At 39.5% G+C, this 19,493-nt stretch overlaps 1 protein-coding gene across 1 annotated transcript; it reads left to right on the forward strand.

Moving 5' to 3' along the window:
• Window positions 1-262: 262 nt before the first annotated feature.
• On the forward strand, window positions 263-15,418 carry LOC101858827 (N-alpha-acetyltransferase 40). The gene is made up of 9 exons (XM_005090619.3): window positions 263-529; window positions 6,563-6,610; window positions 6,944-6,994; window positions 7,523-7,575; window positions 9,171-9,266; window positions 10,381-10,539; window positions 11,039-11,122; window positions 11,932-12,009; window positions 13,557-15,418. Exons 1-9 carry the CDS (start codon window positions 524-526, stop codon window positions 13,723-13,725), a joined length of 744 nt encoding a protein of 247 aa, XP_005090676.1. The 5' UTR covers window positions 263-523; the 3' UTR covers window positions 13,726-15,418.
• The last annotated feature ends 4,075 nt before the right edge of the window (window positions 15,419-19,493 follow it).

The following is a 19,493-nucleotide window of genomic DNA, read 5'->3' on the forward strand; positions in this document are numbered from 1 at the left end:
CTGGGGACAGGGTGGTGTAGGCCCTAGCTGTCTCAAAATGAGCTATTTGTTGGCAAGTTTACTGAAGGTCATTTATGTTAATGATCCAAGAGCGGTTTTTAGTAAAGGGTCCAAAGAGAAAAACTTTTAAAAAATTATTGGATCAAGATTTTAAAAAAAAAATGTTATGTTCGCTGGCCTGCAGAAGTGTCATGCAAAGTTTCGTGGACATAGGCTAATTAATAATTGAGCCATGATTCTTAATTTTTTGTGTTTTTTTTACGCGGACAGACGAAAGTGAAAAAGCTATTATAGGCCTACATTGAACGGAAACGACAAGGGCCTAGGCCTTTATAAAACGATGTCTGCAAGTAGACGTACACCGTACAGCACCGGAAGTTATTGGCTTTTGGACCAAAACAGCGATCTAGATATCTCTCTGAGCAAGACTCGGAACGCGCGGGGAAAGTGACAAAGTGCTCCCAAGAAATCCTGTGCACGATTACCTTCGTAGCCTAAAGTTGAATCCTTGTACAGCGACGAAATGGGGGTAATTAATACTGACATTTTTCTGTATTTTATAAAAATCGGTACCGTGATCACTGTGACCTAAATATAGAGTGGATCTGTCAAAATTATGACCATGCCGCCCCTGTCCCATATTCTGCCCTCCCATGCTCCCCCCTCCCCATACGGATGATAGTGACAGTGAATGACAAAGAATTTTTATTGAAGCTCCCTCTTACCTTACCTGCACATTTCTTTTTTCATCGGCTCTACTAGATTCTAGATCTAGATCTAATCTAGATATAATATAGATTCTAGATTTAGATCTTGATCTAGATCTAGATCTAAATCTCTAGATCTAGATTCTAGATCTAGATCTAGATCTAGTCTAGATGTAGGCATACTTGGTATCTAGCAGCAGTAAGATGATCTGCTGGTAAGATTGAAGAATACTGGACCAGCGGACAGGGACTACTTTTGCCTATGTCTGGACCTCAGGAATTCATGATTTTTCCCCAGTTTTTAATATCTCTCAATGGAGAATCTCGGACCGGTAGATCTATTCATGAGCAATTTGTCAGGGGGAAGACCCCAATGAACCCCCCCCCCCCCCCAATTCTCGCGCAATTATATGAGTGGTCCGGTATTCTTCAATCTTCCCAATGTTCTTGTCATGCAGACTAGATAGATCTAATCTAGATCTAGATTCTAGACTTGTATTACCTCTATTCTCACCCCGGGTGAGAATAGCGCAGGTGAGCATAGCCACTTCCATTGTAGAAGTCTAAAGTTCTAAAGATGTAAATTGGGTACATTTTTACTTTTGCACCCACACATAGATGCATAAACTGCCACAATTTTTGCTGTGTAGAACAAACATATGGCCACTAAAACCCTTGCAAATTAATTGTTTTCAAGTAAATATCAATCCTAATTGCTAAAACATCAAATCATTGTGAAATTCAGGGGGGCATGGCCCCCTCAAACCCCCCCAGATTCTTTTTAGGTCAGGGGGGCATGCCCCCCTGAATCCCCCCATTTACAGTTAAATTTACTATTTTCAAACATCAGTTTATAACTCAATAACTATTGATCATTTGCGGCAAAAATGAAGACTATATTCCTGTTTAGCATGCAAAATACTACTAGAAAAGAAGTATAAAAAATGTGAACATGAGACGGGTGCATATAAGTTTTAAAAAAACGTAAATTGTAACAAAATTTATATATATATAGCATGGCATAGAATGATGTTTGTTGGTGATGTATCATAAATAATCATTATTTTTTACTTTCACTCCAGCTCACCGATGCACTGCTTTGACTTTGAGGGTCAAACTCTTGGGGCCAAAAGTGGCGAATAGGCTTCTAATCAAAGTGACTATTCCCAGTGACACTGGGGATAGGTACAGAAACTATTCCCAGTGACAACGGAACTCTTTTGCATAAGAAATTTGAAGTCTTTGCATTGTAGACTCTCTTCTCACTTCAGTCCAGCACTTTTGTTCTCTTCTCTTACTTAGGGCTTAGACTTGACCGTAGAATAGATCAAGAAGAAAGAAGAATCGGGAAGGATTTCTACCTGTCCTGTACCGTGGTCTCCAAAATCTATATGTAGATCTACATCTACACGTACATTTAAATTACGACTGAATAACGGCAAGCATAGAATGATAATTCCTTTTTCTTTAAAAAAAAGCCTGTGGCTAAGCGTACGGCCCTCCCTATGTACGGCCCTTAGATTTAGATAGAAGTATGCTCACGGCCTTGATAATTGCTCAGCTGGACCGCGTCACTTTATCTATCGATATTTTGGCCAAAACAAAGATCGTGTATAACAAGATAGTTCACTCCTCTATAATTTAGCCAATTAAATAAAGTGTCCTCCAATATTCGGTGACGGCCTCTTCGAAAAAGTGCAGACTTTGTAATCAGAGTTACCCTACTTGTGTGAAAATATATAAGTGGTACTAGTATGTTAATAATATTTCGGAATTCCTAGTAGCCTACTTGGACATGATGGAAGATCGCTTAGTTGTAGATAGTTGCTGCTGAGAACAGTAAGATTTAAAAGAGCTCTGATGCTTCAAATTGAAACACGGTAAACGCAAAGACAATCCGCTCGAAAACTGCCATAAAAAACTACAAAGCAACAGATTATAATAATTGGACAAACTGTTGGTCAGTCGGGAGGAGAAGAGAAAAAAAAAAAAACCTTCCGGGACTGGGATTCGGTCCCATGCTCATAAAATAATAATTGCCTGACTTCAAACTCCATTCGGCTGTCAGAACTTCCAACAGCGAGCGAGAGGTAGATTAAGCTTGATATATATATATAGACACTTCCTTCTTTGGTGCTATGCGGTTGACTATATTTAGCTTAGCATGTAGTCATGTGATCGGAGGGGTATCTTGGTCTGTCGTCAAACAAGATGGCCGCCTTACCTAAAAATAGTTTGCGTCGTTCTACGTTTAATCACGTTTGAAAAAATGCCCAATCTGGGGATTCTTAAATTGATTTGTCCAAAATGGCCGCCCTCTGAGCCGAGATATCACTTCTCAAATAGTCCCGAAAAACAAATAATAAGCCTCTATGGACTGTGGGGAAAAACAAAAGGAAGTGCGGCATGCCTCTCCCCCCCCCCAGTAACCCGAGATTTATGTAGGCCCCTATTTGTTCAAATGCTCCCAGGAAACCCCTCAATTGGTCCAAGTGCCAAAATTAAATGCAATTAGGCTTGGGGGTATTATTTTACTCATGTACTCATCTCACACTGAATTCGAAAGCACTTCTCACTTTTCTTTTGCATTTTTATCCGCCTTATTACTCGAATTTTGACTTTATGATACTTTACCACCAACCACAGATTATCTAATTAGAACAATCTAGTATAATGAGATCATATGGATAATTTTATATGCACTATAATTAATATTACAGTAGGACCAATTCAGCCAATTGTGTGAATATTTGACTAGTTTTTACAACATGTGGGGGGCTTCAGGGGGGCATGCCCCCGACCTAAAAAAATTCTGTAAATTCTTACACTGTCGAACCCGGCTTAATGGAAACCTGTGTAAAATGGAAACCTGCTTAACGGAATCTCCGCACTCCCCACTTATTATATTCCTCTTTAATTACCTGTATAAAACTGAAGCTGTCCAACGCGGAAACGGAAAGAAAAATCCGCTCCCTTCCGAAGGTTTCACCTGTTAAAGATGGAAAGTGCTTTGCCCGCTCAGCCCTGATTTGAAACAAAACTCGCAAGTTTGGTTCCGCCGGCTCTAAACTTAATGCCATGGCCATGCCGCTGGGCGAGGAAGGGGAGTAGGGGTGCAATTTGGGGGTAGATGTTACCCCATCATGTGAGCCCTGAGCGATGCAAATGGTCAGTGTAGTGTGGGTGTGGAATCTCACGACTGCTCGTGAGAGTGCTCAAGTAGCGAGCCACTACGGAAACTTTCCTGGGTAGCCAGAAGCCAGAGGTGTGAAATTAGATTGACCAATGCCTGCCGCCCTGATCGTACGGCCAGTCGGGAAAAGAGTTCCTCGAATCGGTGTTACAATGATGGCAGTGAGGGGTGGCATTGGTGGGTGGGATTAAGGGTGGGAGCAAAGGAAATGTACATTTCTGTTTTTAATAGGTCAAACAGTGGTCCTATGAAAGGCAAGCACTGGTAGTAATTGGATACATAAGACTGACGCATGTCACTATCAGACAGGATAGCAGCTGAGAGGTGTGAAGTTTTGACCACTGCTTGCGACCGGACAAGCGATCCTTTGTCCCACCGGCTGGGCATTTGAACCCAACCTCCACCTCCCCCCTAAATTTCCCAGTCTACTAAGAAGGAATTTTTTCCCCGCTCCCCTGCGATTCCGTCTTACACAGGTTCAGCTGTACTCTCACTCCTGCCCACAGATGCACTGCTTTGGGGGTCAAACTGCCATGTCATTTGCTGCAGATCCACACCTAAAGCCACTAGAACTGTTGCAAATCATTTTCCAAAAAATTTCAAACGTAACTGCAAAGCATCAAATTTTAATTTAGAACGGGGGTTGGTGTTTGCATTTGCAGGGGGTATCCCCCGATTTTTTTCTTACTTCAGAGGAGCCCCCCTTGTATTTCATCATAATTTGGTTGGTGTTTTGCAATTAGGTTTGAAATTTTCTTGTAAACAATTGATTTTCAAGGTTTTTAGTGGCCGTATGCCATAATTATTTTATGTTGTATTTTGCAGTAAAAATTATAGCAGTTCATCCCCAATCTCAATCTGCTTGCGAATCTGAAAGTAAAAATTTGCTGGCATATATGTGTGTGATTGTGATACAGCTCTAAATAAACTATCGAACATTTCAAAAATTATTTTGGCGCCCATATGACCTTATGCAGTTTGCGAGCGCCGTAACACCTTACTAAAACTGAACTAAAACTCATATTATTTTGTGATGAATATAAAGTCAATAATTATGCAGACAGATAAAAATGAACAAGAAAAAGGCTTTACAAAACCTGGGCACGAAACGATAATGAAAGTGAAAGAATACTTGTAACCCCCTCTACGATTAATTCTAATAATAATATCCTACGCTTGCCCCTACCCATGCCAACCCCTTCCCCTATCCTTACCCCTGCTCCTACCTTACACCAACCAAATTGCATTTTTTAACCCTTCCAGCCCGAACCATTTTTGTGCACTCTCTAAGTTTTCTTTCACTTTCTAATAATTTTTTTGTTTCACGCTCATGAATGGTTCCTTTTTAATATAAGGATACTGTAACAACATTCATTAGATAGAGGCTAGCTGAGACAGCAAATGAAAATACATCATCACTTAATGATGCTGATGTATGGGAATTTCTCTAGGTCAATAGGATTGCTCCTGTTTAGAACAATTTTGAGAGGTCCAGCTATATTGACAACTTCTGGGGAGTGGAGGGTCTGTTTCCAAAAGTACAATCTCCAAAGCCAGTGTTTTGTTCAACTAAGGTTTATGAAATATGGGTTGAGAGCTTGTTCAAAATGAATGAATTATATACAGTCAAACCTGTGTAAAACGGACACCCATTGTCATGGAGAAAAGTGGGCGTATAACACAGGTGGTTGTTTTAGGCAGAACTGATCAAAATGAAGAAAGCAAATGTTTCTCTTCCGAGGTCCAAACGGGGGCAGTGTCAGGATTATCACTGCCGTAAGGCTATTAATTCAAAGGGGTTTTTGTTTTCTTTTGTAAAGGGGTGGTGGGTGGTGTAAGAAGGGTATTTTGTGTTGTTTTGTTGGTTTGTTTTTTGGTAAGCTTTCTTTTTGCTGCTAATTTTGTGCAATGGTAAAATAAAAGAAATATTATGTAAGACGATGAAGACTGAGTGCCATGATAAAACAAGCACACGGGTCACCACCGCTCGGAGAACAACTTTGATACAGATTAGGTCAACAAAACCGTGACCAGTCACCTCATACACTTTTTGTGCATGAGTTGTGGGCGGCATTGTAGGTTATGATGGATCACGCTTCCCTCACCAGCAGTTCAAAATTTGTTAGGCCTACCCTAACCCATTGGTCAACTGGGGTAAACATTCATTGTAGGGACTAACAATAACGACAGGTGAATGAATTATGATGGCCCGTCCACAGCGTGAGGGGCCAATTCAAAATTTATGACAAAGCGTCAGGCAATAAGTGACCACGCCTGGCCGCCTGAGGCAGGTAAATTTGACCGTGGGTTGATAGAATAAGGTGGCCGCGGCGCGTTGGACAGGGGACTGTTTTACACAGTTAAATTATACAGAAAAAACGAAAGGGGGGGAATGGAAAGTGGCCGTTTGTGCAGGTGGCAGTCATGGCATGTTCGACTGTACTTTGCATTTCAAATTTCTCCAACGAAATTCCTTTTTTGTTGGTTTTTCTAATGAAAAGGATAAAGTAAGGTGGAATAAAATGGTAAGTGTAGTGATTAACATTGAATTAAGCTCTCAAAGTAGACCATGTTAAGTAAGTTCACTACAATGAGCATGTGATGGGTCGGTTGGTGTTGTTTGTTTTTCCTTGTCATAAACCAGTTTTTGTTTCTTTTTCAGAGAAAGTCTACTTCAAAATCCAAAGAAAAGAAGCTCAAAAAGAAAGAGGTATAGTTGAATTTATAGAGAAATCAAATTTTACAAAACTGGTCATTTGCTGCAGGCACAATCATAATGATCTCTGACCTATATATTTTTTGTCGCATACAAATGTGAAACTCAGACATATTCTCATAACAGCACTCTCTTTAAGGCTTACATTTTCATGTTTGAATATGGAAGATTTACTGGAAAATAAAGCATACTGCTCATTTGACACAGAGCAACATGTTTAATATTGATGATAAGTATAGTTAGTTGCTATTTAATGTTTAAGTATTGTATATTTTCTTATTTTTATTTATGTACCATTTATATGTCTTTTTCCTTCAATTTCTTCAGGAGTCAGCTAAAGTATCGGCACAATGGGCAAAAGTGGAAGCTGCAAATAAGGTGAGACGTCAGTGCTTTTGTTTGAAATTCATTTCCTGGTTTAGAAGCGCAGGATTTTTAAAAGTAATATAAAATATCGTATGTGTTTTTAAAAAAACAACTATTGTTATTTTTTTTTCTCAGTTGTATGGAGAATTGAAAAAGCTGATGATCTACATTTTGCTGTAGTTCAGTTCTTGTTCTGAAACAGCAATTCACTTAGAAAAGTCTGTAGTTGCCTATTTTGTTTGTTTTTTATTTGATAGATAACTATTCTAGTTCTACTTCCATCTGATTGGGATTGTGGAAAGAGATTAATATGACCCTATTCCGTTTTCAAAGTGACCTTTCCTTAGCTTTTCTTCCCCTTCCCCTTCAAAGAAACCTCAAGTTGAAACTTGTTTGGAGCAAATGTGTCGGTAAGATTTAGACTTGAAATTGTGTGCTCATTTCAATTTCTACTTGTACATAGTTCTGTTATTAAAAAAATGCAAGGGAGTTCACCCTATGTGATTTTCATCTCAGTTTTGTTATTTCTGTGAATACCAGATGGAAGATCCCTTGGCTGCTTTTCCAGTGTTCCAGAAATATGAAAGGAATGGGTAAGTTCATAATTAAGGGTCACTTCTGAATATGTCGGTTTGTCTTGATTTTTAAAAAAGATTTAGCTGTTCCTGTACCTAGTTTTTATACTACGATTTTTATGGCTTGTTGTTACTGCTTTTTTCTTACTGTAGAGATATTCTATGTAGTTTTTTTCTGAGTATTATACAATTTGTTTTTGTTTGGTTTTGATCCAGAGTTACCTCCTTTCTGATAAGTTTTCTTCACTGGTGTCACCCACTATAAAGGCAATAGGGGAGAAAGATTATTCTAGCATCTGCGTTTGTTGCCTTTTCATTGTCAGAGAGAACAGCACCTAAAATAGAAAAGCTCCGCTCTGCATCTGCTGAAGTACAAGATGAAAAGGCATACCGCATAAAATTGAGTCGATAGTGCTGTAAAACACCTCCTCAATCAATCAATCAATCAAGCAAGCAAGCACACTGTCGAGTGGTTGTTTTTTTCCAAAAATATTGTATCCAACAGATATGACGGCAGTTCACCCTTGTCATCTGGCACTGGAACCGAACACAGGATGTTAAGAACAAATCTGTTGAATAAAAAATATTTTAAAATATCAGTTGTACGCAACTTGTTGCAAATTGTTCCTGCACTTACCTGGTACTGGTACCTATTGTAATCTGGATGCCTGTTCATAAAAGACGAGTGAATATCACATAAAAACAATTATTATGGAAACTAAGTGCTTTCAATAGAAGTCAATAAATTTGTTTACATTCACTAAACGGAGAAAGTAAAAAAGAGAGAGACAGAGGCAGAATTTTTTTTAAAGTCAAAAAGACAGTGGGAGCCTACCTTCCTGTATCATCTGTGGTCCCATCACAGCAAATTGCAAAATGGTGGCCACTCATGACTTTTTAATTCTCTGCCTCTCCCCTTGCATCTCTTTTGGCTGGTAATTCCTTTGTATGTTGACAGCAGTTGGAATGGCTCCACCATTCACAACATGGCTGTTTAAAAATTCTCGAACTGCTGGGTACCTAATGTAATGTGGATGCCTGTTCATAAAAGACAAGAGTGAATATCACATAAAAACAATTATTATGGAAACTAAGTGCTTTCAATAGAAGTCATAAATTTGAAATGGGGATGTTGACCCTCACGCACATCATTGACCAGGCTTTGCAGATTGCTTCTTTGGCTGTATATCAGTGGTATAGAAAAAACGTAGCGCCAGTTCCGGTCAGTTCAACCCCAATTTGGGGTGACTGTCCTTCACCTTCAATTACTTAAAAATTATAGGCAGCAGAGATACGAAACTAAGTCCAAGTAGCTCAAGACTGACCAAACATGGGCACGAGACGGTTTACGCGACACGTGCGTGATTAGTATAGCAGGAAAAAAATTCAAAGTTGATCTCGCATGGCTTGCGGGGGTCACGCGACTGTTGCATGAATCGTCTGAAGTAAGTAAACAATCTAGTAAACTTCATGAATTATTTATGAGCTGTCTCCCGTAGTGTTCAGTATTTTTACGGACAATTGTACCTTTACATGAGGGGACATGTAACTGCTTTAAAGCCATTCATTTTCTTCATAACATTTATTTTATGTTCACCCATTTATTTTTTCAGATTGTCTGTCACTTTGGAAACAAAACGAGTCGGCGACTTGGATGAAGACACTGTCAACTGGGCTTACGAATTGACAAAAACTAACATGCAGACCCTGTGAGTGTTGTCTCACTTAGATTTGTCTGTTTTCTTCCTTTGAATATTGGAAATGTTTTTCTTTTATCCTTTTACATAATTAATTTCTATCTAATATATTTGCTTTTTCCTGATTATTTTAGTAATATTTTAATGTAGTTATTGTTCTTTGTTATTGGTTGTTGTTTTTTTTGTCCCGTAAATTGTTGCTTTCTGTGAACTACACCTGAGGCATACAGAAAAGTTTACAGTAGAGGTGTAGCAAGCCTCAATACTGACTCGTTATCCACGAGCGCAGTAGTACTGCTTGAAAAACGTGGACCGCTTTACGGAAAGTGGGTTAAATGATTCATTAATACTGTCCGCAATAGGCCCAAGATATACCTCTGATCGCACTGGGTTTGGCAGGTCGGGTGCTGACGGGACCACAATTCCTGGAAAAGGAGTGATTGCCCAACAGGCGAGTCTTAATGATGGGTTGGCTGTATCGCAGTATTGGGAGCAGGTGCTAGATAGGCCTAGATACAGGCCTTCAGATTCGTTACTTAGATTACTAAATCAAGAAACATCGACATGTGCACGAAATATACTTTTGTTTCTTGAAGATCAACACGCAAGGATCCAGCAGGACTGCATTGTGACAATGTGACTGCATGAACATCCCAGCCGAGATAAGCATCGCTGGCTCAGCAGGCCTGCTCGTTCATAAAGTCACAAACAAGCAGCGTCTCCCTTGAACAGCAAATAACAAATCTTTGCAATGTGTTGATCAACCTCTACTGGCCCACCGTCCTTTACAGCAAGTGATTCATTCATTCGCTTATTTGCGGACACTAAAAACGAGCTCTCGATTGGCAAGAAAATATTTTTGTGGGCAGAACTCAACACTAGACCTCTTCATGACAACCATTCATTGTCAAGGAAAAAGACGGGGGGAAGTGTGAAGTGATTGTTTGTAGTTGTACAGGTCTTGACAGGTGGTCATGAGAACAGGTTAGACTGTATGTGTATACACCTCTATGATTTCAAATGTACTGTATTTTTGTATAGTTTACTGACTGCATATCTTTTTTGATAAAGCAGTATTTGTGTTGTAAACATTTGTTAAACTGCATGTCTCTTTGTTTTGATGCAGATATGAACAGAGTGAGTGGGGATGGAAAAGCCGAGAAAAGATGGAGGAGATGACAGAGGAGAAAGCCTGGTACCTGGTGGCCAAGGACCAGGACGGCAAGCCGGTGGCTTTTAGTCACTTCAGATTTGACATGGAGCTGGACACGGAAGTCCTCTATTGGTGCGTTGCTATATGTTTGGAATTGTAAATGTTTTACGACCTCATCAACACAATGTAGATTGTCAGGGAGGCGGGCCCAGTATATTAGGGCCTGCCCGGCCTGAGTAGGTTACAGTATCCCAGCTGACATACGAAGGCACTCGATAAAAGTTTTTTTTAATTTTACTGACTATGGGACTGAATTCCCGTCGTCTGCGTGCGATGGAAAAGAGCCAAACTATTTTTAAATTTTTTTTCCTGTAATGTTATTGAAATTTGCTTTGGGAAAAACTCTCTCATAATAGGTTATGTCTGAATTTGTGTTATTTTGGGATGAATATTTCAGTGTTTTTCTTTCTACTCTATGTCACGCCTGTTGTGATGCTCATTGAGTTTTTAAGATGGTCTGTTTGTGTGTTCTCATTTTTACTGGTTGCTTAGTGGATACACAGAAGTTAACTGTAATTCATTATTGCCTTATTCTTTTTGTGGATTTAATTCATGGATCTGACATTCACAGCTATGAAATACAGCTTTGCCCAGACGTGCGAAAGAAAGGGCTTGGGAAATTCATGATGCAAATCCTTGAACTTATGGCAAACAGGTGAGGATTTGTTAAGTTTCTTAGCTTTTGTTACTATAAGTCATAATTTACTACTAAAGATATTCAACGCGGTTCTTTGATTGTGTAATTGGAAGACATAGGTCTACTCTTTATTTTTCTAAAGCATTGCCGTTGTGGGTCAGGAGTAAGCTATATAAATGGTAAAAAGTACTGTGAGCTAACTTTTTGTGTCTAGTCTCATTTAAATCAGATTTAAAAATTTATTCTTGCGTTTAGAGCATAACACCATCAGTTTATTTCATTTTACAGCATCGGTATGTTTATTTTAGCTTATTGACTTTAACCCTTTGAGCCCTGACCTCCTGAGGCTGCCATGCCCCTCTGCCTGAGCTCCTAAACGATATATGACTAACATTCATATGATCGTCAGAATCGCATTCCATATCCCACTCGGGGTAGACCTCTTCATTACCAGCAGATGAATGTAGAAAAATCTTCAAAATATTCAATAACATCCTGTGTAGCAAACACAGTGTCCAGTGTGCGTTTTGTCCCAGATGGACTGGGTTGGGAATATGGTCTCGCTCACCACTGTACCGATGGCTCGGCATCGAATAGTTTGAGTTGCCCTCTTTATTTTACATGGCATCATTTACTAGCAAAAGTGTCTTTCATTATAAAAGACAAGTATTCAAGATTTAGTCATGGTACATTCGTTGTATAGCATCACTGCAGTCACTGATCATTGTACACACACTCATGCACATTCCTGCCACCCACAGCCCCCAAATTACACCCGACAAATGCATTTTAGTTTCTCATGGTTTCTCTCCTCTTTTTTTCTTCAGATTTGAAATGAAAAGTGTGATGCTGACGGTGTTTAAGCATAATAATACTGCACAGGAATTTTTCATGAACAAACTGAAGTAAGTGCAGTTATTAAGAGCATGGTTACTACTACTTTTCGATTTTGTATTCTTTTGATACACTCCAGTGGTAATGTACTATTGTGCTGTGGGGGGTGGGAGGGGTAATAATTATATGAAATTTTCCTGTTTTTTTCCAGTCCAGTATTAGATTGTATCTTCTGTAAAGAAGGCTCTTATCTAGTGACATGAGCTTTCTTGGCTGGTCTCTCAATACATTTTATCAACTCTGTCCAAAGGAATGCAGACCTGCCATATACTAGGATTAAATCGGAGCTCTCTGTTTTTTTATTTTGCTCGTCGAAGAACCACAATGAATTTGCATAAAATCTTTCTTTTTATTTTCTTGAACTCCGTTTGTCAGGTTGTATGTGACTCATTGTAAATAACGTGAAAATGTACATTTATATTTGCATTTTTTATTCTTTTCACAAACTATCGTAAATGGTGTGAAAATGCTTTTTTTTTTTTTTTTTGGTGTTTATATGTGTATATTTGCCACAGCTGGTTCGTTGCATAGTTTAAATCCTCTGAGGTTCTGGGGGGGGGGGGGGGGGATTTTCTTTTCAACAGATTTTGAGGAAAATCCTCCTTTTTTTAAAAGTCTAGGAGTGGTTGGCAGGTTTAGGAATGCACGTAATATGAAAATATGATGTGCATATATATTATATATATGCAACCATCGAATGTTTTACTTCTTTGCTTTTTCCTGTTCGTTGTTGACGAGATCATGGTCCTAATTTATTAATAAAGTTCATATATGATGGCAAGGTTTGTAATTGATGTTACTGTAAATGTGACTTCAAAATTTCAAGTCACAACCAGTCAGTCATTTTTTTCTTTTTGCATCCTTGTTGTTTGGGGGGTTAATTTTTCTGTATTGCACACCATGACTTTCACCCAGCAGACACCACTTATGTTCTGCTGGTATGACCTTAGACTTGTACAATTTTCAAAAGGGCAGGACCACCCACATTTTTGGGTTTGGTTACCTTTGAAGAGGTAGATTAAATCATCACCAAATGGCCATGTAACAATTTTTACAAAGCTAGCTGAAATAAGCTGAGTAAAAATCAAAAGTCAGATTTACAAATTGTAAGATGGGGGGGGGGGGGGGCTCTACTTACAGACGAACAGTTCTAGAAGAATTGAAACTACATAGAGGGCTTAAATGTCACTGAAAAATAAACGGCAAAAGAGGCAGAGGTAGACCAAAAATTACTTTCTCAGAGAACTTGTACTGATGGGCGAAGGGACAAGACCTAGATAATGTATGTTTTTTGTTGTTGTTTTTAGAGCATCCGAGCAAAGAAATGAGTTGCAAACCGTGATTGCTGATGTATGTTTCATACCTGGCACTTGAAGAAGATATGTGAGCAGATGAGATTTTTTTTTTTTTTAAGTCCCCCCACAAATGAGGCCTTTACTAAGTAAAATTTCCATTGACTTAATTAACGCTACAGCTAATATCCTCTCAAAGTTGTCTAATGTTTTAGATTATATATGGCTTGCCCCAATACTTATTCTCTTCATACATTTCTGTGCAGATACACAGTTGACGAAATCTCTCCAGAGCAAGGTATCTATGATGAGGAGGACTACTCCTACCAGATTCTCAGCAAGCTGACCAAAATTGGGCGAGAGGCGGCAAAAGAGGCCGCACTGCAGCCTCCACCTACAGGCTGTCCCAAGCCCTGTTGTTCATTCAGTCAGTGACCATTTGGGTTGTTTGAAGGAAGGGATTCCTCAAGTGTGTGATGGTCGTATGGGAAGGAAGTGATGAAGGAAACCACTGCCATGCTCTTGACAAAGAACTCGGTGGTTGGGGTGACTTGAGCATGTGGTGAAATGAACCGTTTTCGATACCAAAGTTGTCAGCATTTTTTGAGGGAAGGGGATCAGTAGGAGCAGGAGCGGTGATGGTCAAAAATCGATTGTTTGTTCTGTGCGCATCTCTATTTTAGTTTTATTTTAGTAAGTATTTTACAGCTCCAGCAAAACTAATAGGTCATGCAGTGCCAAAGATTAGAGATTCTATTAGAGAATGTTGAATAAAGAAAAGAAGGAGAGATAAGGATGGTAGGCATTTGATAGGAAGGAAGCAGCAAACTACACCAGACGGCCTACCAACCACCCAACCTCATCTCTCAGCTTGACTTCTGTGTGGGGAGAATTTTTAGTGAGTGTCTTGCTCTTTCTGTTGAGATGTATCCCTCTTATCGTGGTTGAACCATGCCAAGCTGGACTAAAGCCTGCTTTGCAAATGATATAAATCGTGTTGATGGGGGCATAAAAGTCACTTCCATTGAAAAAAAAATGAATTTAAGAGATAGCTGTAAACACCTGAAACTGACTTGGCATGAAAACAGCATCATGTCGCACTGTCCAAATCATGATAATTCGATTTCCTTTATTTCGATGGTGAAATTATGTACATCGTAATAACAAACAGAAATAATCCCAGTAGCACGCTGGTTACTTTCGAGATTGGTAAATTGCTTATGACCAAGGTAATGTGGAAAAATGGGGTGGTAAGAGAAGCAGAATAAATTTATGTTTGGTATCTGTGTAACAACAGGCAGCATTGTGACTTTACCATCAGCCTCATGTGTCCAATTCTGATGTGCAAAAATGTGTTCCAATGATTTTTTCTCTCATGGATTCTGTTTTCATGATTGTAGTGTGAATCGTGATATGTTTTTTGCAATGATCTGTTGCCTACACGGAAAGTAATGAGACCCCTAATATCTCTGTAATTATGACTGCACTTGAATTCTTCAGATACCTTATTGTGACTTGATTTATGGACATATTAAATTGTGGTCCAGCAGTTCTCCACTTAAGTCTATATCTTGCGCCGAGTTACAAAATTAGAATGGTTTGAAAATTCGGGGGAGAAACAGCTTTTGAGGACAACTGATGGTATTTCAACAGTGTTGTTGCTGTGGTTCCATTTTTTACCCTCTAATGGAACGTTTTATCTGTAAATGAGGGGATTTGGTTTCAGACTTTCTTTCAACCCATGAGTTTGAGTGGTTTTTTAATTAAATGCCAGTGTGTTCGGGTTGTATATATTTGAGTAGACCTTTTTTAATTTAAAAGTCAAGTTGGCTTCTTTTTTTTTTAAGTTGTCAGCAAAGTTGGTGTGGGATTGAAAGGACAATTTTGAATTTAAAAATGAATTTCGGAGGTCAGACAGAAAGCAATCACCCTAATGCCATCCCAAGGTAACTTGGTTTCGCGCTGAGGAATGACTGGTTTGAGTGGAAATTTGTGTCTATCTGATGTTCTTGGCCTAGACGCTTTCTTGTTAAGTGTAACATATTGAATTCTTGTACATGTAGATCCACTTAAAACAAGTGAAATGGAAGGCAAATAAATTTTTATGAATTAAAACATAGACTTGTGACATTTATCAGTTTTATGCTGATTTCTGTTGTTTTTTGTTTTTCTTGTACATTCATTTGTCTGCTCCCCCACTACAATATTGTCTAGCATTCATTCGGTGAAATCGGCAGGACATGAAAATCTTTCTATTATGAATTAATTTTAGGCTATATCAAGGGAGATATATACAAAGTTGGACAATTGAAATTACATGAATTATACCCCCTATGCCATGCCAACATGATTGTTGGATTCATAGTTGCCTTGATTTGCAGATCTAGGTTTTTAACATTTACGTTTGCCCCACCTTTCTTACAATCAGTCGTTTTTCCCTTGACTGAGCCGAAAAGTCTTTTGGTTTCCTTTTCTCAGTGTATTATGTCTGTCAAAGAGGAAGCACACATGGCGATAGTATCAGATGCATGCCCTCACACAACCACAGACTCCCTATGCAACTGAAGTTTACAGGCTAGATCACTTCTGTGACCTATGCAGTAAACAAGTCCTTGGCCTACTTTATATTGCCCTTGGCTTATTATAGACAAGTTGTTGGCCTTCTCTTATTCTGTCCCTACTCTCTGTAGAGCGAAGGACAACAGATGTTTGACAGGAAAGAAGGAGCAAAAACCACACCAGAACACTTGCTAGCTGTACACTACACAGTTTATGTGGTGAAACTTGTTATGCGGTGTCACAGATGTGAGTATGGGTGCTCTCGTGGCCTAAAGGGGTTAAGGTGTTGGCCTCTCATTCAAAGGTCCCAGGTGGCGACCGAAAAATGTTCTTCTCTTTCTGCCCCCACCCCCTCACCTCCTTTGCCCCCTCCTCTGGGCTCCTGACTTTTTTCTGCAGCCTTTTTACTGCTGCTCCTTGGCTCCTTCTTACTGCTGTCTTTCAGTCACACTCTTGATTTTCTGGTAGGAAAGATCTACACCTAGCCTTCTCGGACAAGGGCGAAAAATCTCGGAGGGCCTTTCTGCAAGTTGCGCTCGTTAAAGATCCCTTGGGGGTCTGAAATCGATAAGAGTAGGCTTCGGTCGCCCCCCGGGCAAAATTCAAAATTTCTTACTAACTGAAAATATTAGGTGTGTCCCGCGTGCTCATGAGTCATTTGACCGTATGCAGTTGCGAGCGCCGCAAAACATTTGCCAAAAAAAGAATGTAAAAAGATGACAGTTTGAATCTCATGATAAGAGGTTTTTATCAAGTATCTCTGCATGCTGGGTATCCCTCTAAGTAGTCTAAGCCCGGGTTGGCCCTGTCATTCAGGTTTGAAGCAGCTCAGCTTGCGTGTGTCAACAACGCACTTCCCTCCGGGGCGGTGCCACTGACTGAAGTGTCTATAAGGCCGTTCCCAAATGGGGGACATTTCTGGTTCTAGTGCACAGTAGAATTGTAAATGGGCGGATCTAACAATGTTATGCTCATAACTGTACCTGAACTACATATTACAGGGAATTGCTGCTTTTTCTTTCCTAATCCTTACTATCGTCACTTTCCTCTACTTCTTTTGTATGTTTGTCACACTCTGGTGACCCGCTATTTCCGGGGTGCCTTGATAGTCGAAGCAGACTTTGTGCTGCTGAAGCTAGAGAGGTGAGCAGAGTAAGTCTGATTTCCTGTAAAGGACTTCTTTGTTGACATCCACCTCTTGGCGCTCATATGACCTTATGCAGTTGCGAGCGCCGTAAAACCTCTACTAAAACTAAAATGCACATGTAGGTGTGAAAGAAGCTTTTGATTGGTTTCATATGGTGTAATGATCCACGGTGCAGGTGTGATTGATAGTCCCTTACTTAGAATATAGAGAAGCTTCATTGCAGGAGAAAAATGCTTGAAGTTGAAGTTGAAGCCACACCAGCGTGGGCTGTTCGTCCTGCAAGCGGTTCAGTTGAATCCGAGTTTACTCATATTTTAGTTTATGTGTTCGTTGAATCCATGTTAATTTGTTGATTTTTATTAGTAAAAAAACATGGGGAATCTTGACTCCTTTAATGAATACGAGTTTAACTGTGCCATACTACGATAAGTGAAAAAGTTGGTACGAGGTCTACTTCTTCAGCAAGTTTCCCACTTTTATAAAACGGTCGCTTTTTAGCACAAGGGGGCTATCCCGCAAAATGCTGCTTTGAGAAAATCTAAGGTAAAGTTTTTGCCCTTTGTTCAGTTTCTTTAAAAGACAAGGAGAGTTTTCTACTATAACCAAACAGATATACACATCAATGAAACCAAACTTCTCCTATAGGTAGGGCAATGCCCACTTATGTAGTATGTAGGTTGAGATTTCTGGAAACCCCCGAAATCTGGGTTAGCCCACTTGTCCTTAAAAGCGAGCATATGAAAAGTACTGTGGGACCTCCAGATTTTCTTCAGTTTAGAGAAGGTAGTGACCAAAAGTGCTGATTGTCAGCAGCAAAGAGTGGGGAATGCCATGCCTGCAGTGAATTTCAGTTTTTGAAAGTTTTTCGTGTGGAGAAGAAGCGGACAAAACTGGAACATATCCTTCAGCCTCAACAGTGCCTGCCACACACCGGGCCCTGACCTGAGACAGAAAATGTAGTTAACTCCATTGACACTACAGGAGAAGCTGTATCGGTTGACAAAAGAACCGAGCAGGATGGCACATTATATGATAGATACTGGACTTCAAGTGTGAATGTAGTAATGTGATAGAGAAGAAGGAAGTTGTTTTTTTATCTACCTCTCTTACTCTTTCAGTCACTGCACTTTAAGCTGCAGACTGCACTTTCTCATTGTCATTGTCGGTTTGCTTTATCTGCCTAACACTACAGTCACACAAAACAGTCGAAAGAGTAGATAGAATAGTAAGGAAGAAAGCCCAAAGCTAGGGATGAATTAAAACACACCACGTGCCATCATGTGCGTAACCTGTGTGAACTTGTTCTGCAGAGACAATAAGCCATGACCAACAGAAAGTCATGAGACAGGAACACATTCGCTTTTCTTGCTTCCTTAGGCCTATACAGTGTGTCGGCCTATTGTTGTGTGTCATGAAAATAGGCAAACAACATTGGAGATGCCTCTCTCTGGCTCACAATTGACACTTGTGTGTTCTCATCTCTTCTGTTCGCTCTGTTGAAACGCCAAAGACTTGATGATTTGCATTTTATTTGAATTTGAGGGTTGCTAGTGAAGAATGAGAAGACATAACCTTATAAATTCTTTTCCGTTTAGGAATGGGAGTATTTTGGCTAAAAATAATTGATAATTTTCTAACAGACAAAGAAGGAACAAATTGGGGATTTTCTTTTTTTGATTGGTTTTCCGTTTGTGGTATTTCCAAAAAATTATTACATCGGACACAACATACATGTACCCTTATTTTTTTATGCTCTATTCAACATAAACACTGGTCTCATGTTTTTCACCTGTCATCATCCAGTATTGTCAAAGCTTAAGGACATTGACATCACCACAAGCCAAGACAGGCCATCCAGACTGTACATCATCCGCGACTCCTCTCATCTCTCTAAAACCGCTTTCATCCATTTCAGAAGATTTTTGTAGGTTTCTTACACTGACTAACCCAGAAGAATAGAAAATTTTATAACTCAAATACCATGTCTTGAAAAAGATTCTTGCAAATATTTTGAGCCTCTGTTTCACAGGACATCATGCTCTAAGTAAGTGGCATCACAAAATGCTGTGTCACTCAATGGCCATTCATAATTTTGGTGCAATATTTTAAGAGAAAAATCTAACTGGCTGATAAGTTGATGTGCCAAGTATGCAGAGTTTCAAAGCAGTAGCTATAGCGACACACATTTTATGGACTTGGAAAACCTACTGATGAAATGGACTCTGTAAGTGTAACAGTAACGTACATACATTTCCCCAGCAAGCAGACAAGAGCAACGATAAAAAAAAAGTAGGAACAAACCACACCAAAACACCCATCAAGCCTTTTGAATAGTTTGAGTTTGAGTAAAGAGAAGCAATAACGGTCATCTTGTGCAGAGAAAAAAGCTAGAGGCACGACACATTTTAGGGGTTAAGTAATGAACAAAGACCGACCAGTGTCATCCTCTATACACTCGCCTCATTCAAATACCTAACAAACAAAAAAAAGACAAATA

Source organism: Aplysia californica, unplaced genomic scaffold, assembly GCF_000002075.1.
Source record: "Aplysia californica isolate F4 #8 unplaced genomic scaffold, AplCal3.0 scaffold00020, whole genome shotgun sequence".
NCBI classification, from domain to species: Eukaryota; Metazoa; Mollusca; class Gastropoda; order Aplysiida; family Aplysiidae; genus Aplysia; species Aplysia californica.

Bases quoted from the DNA above. Each gene is read 5' to 3' on its own strand.
- LOC101858827 (XM_005090619.3), top strand. The intron at 9,267-10,380 runs GTGAGTGTTGTC...GTTTTGATGCAG, and splicing joins AAAACTAACATGCAGACCCT to ATATGAACAGAGTGAGTGGG. The intron at 10,540-11,038 runs GTGCGTTGCTAT...TGACATTCACAG, and splicing joins GACACGGAAGTCCTCTATTG to CTATGAAATACAGCTTTGCC.